General features: G+C 57.4%; 1 protein-coding gene across 1 annotated transcript in view; it reads left to right on the forward strand.

Annotated features, from left to right (window-relative positions):
• Nucleotides 1–6: 6 nt before the first annotated feature.
• LOC102379779 (kelch domain-containing protein 2) overlaps nucleotides 7–894 on the forward strand; it is a gene marked incomplete at its 3' end in the record, with an annotated part of 3,294 nt that continues 2,406 nt past the window's right edge. The window contains exon 1 of the mRNA XM_006028599.2: nucleotides 7–439. Within this exon, the coding sequence (XP_006028661.1) occupies nucleotides 284–439 (156 nt within the window). The remainder of the gene's footprint in view (nucleotides 440–894) is intronic.

The raw sequence follows: 894 nt of genomic DNA on the forward strand, positions 1-894 counted from the left end.
GTGCAGCGACGGGGACTTTTCCCAAGAAACCCCTGAGGACGAGCCTGGGCTCTGACCCTGGTTTCGCTGCACACACGCGGCGTATTGTCTGCTGTCAACCGACACGAGTGCCCGCGGGGGAGACGTGGGTCACAGATGGCAGCGGGGACTTGTGGGGCGCCCCGCTGAAACCCGCGCGTCGCGGGACCGGCGCTTGACGGTGTCAGGAACGGCTCCGCGGCCTCTGCCCTGACCCTCCTGTCCCGTCCCGTCTCGCGTGTCGCGAGCGCAGGGCGGCGTCGACATGGCGGACGACAACGAGGAGCTACAGGCAGACGAGGAGGTCCCCGCTCCGGCTGAGGACGGCTTCGAGCAGCTGGAGATCGACAGCCCCGCGGAGCGCAGCGGTCACGTGGCGGTGACTGACGGACAGTGCATGTACGTCTGGGGCGGCTACAAGGTACGCCTCTCTGGGCTGCTCTTCCTTTACTGCGATCTACGCGATGTCCCCATCTGACAAAGAGCTCATCTCTGCGCTCGCCCGGGCGTCTGTCGTTAGGGTCTTCTCTGCATTGGTAATGTAACAGCTGTCAAAATGAGGCTTCACGTGCCGAGTGCTTAATTAGGATTTTAAGATGATCCTTAAGGCTTTAAAAATGGTGTGAAGCCCTTGTTAGCCTAGAGAATAATTTACTTTACGTTTGCAAGTGTTTTTTTTGTGGGAAGCAGTTTTTTTCTGTTGGTTTGGGTTTTCTTGTCTGGTATAACGTCTGGGAGAGAAGGAAGTATTGCTAGCGGACTGAAGTCCGATGTGCGTGTTCACCTTTACTTTAGATCAGGGATTTTCAACCTTTTTTAATAAGTGTACTCCTGGTGGCCATTTGTGGGGGGGGGGTGGCGCGTAGCTGGAGGGGG

This window comes from Alligator sinensis, unplaced genomic scaffold (assembly GCF_000455745.1).
Source record: "Alligator sinensis unplaced genomic scaffold, ASM45574v1 scaffold564_1, whole genome shotgun sequence".
Lineage (NCBI taxonomy): Eukaryota > Metazoa > Chordata > Crocodylia > Alligatoridae > Alligator > Alligator sinensis.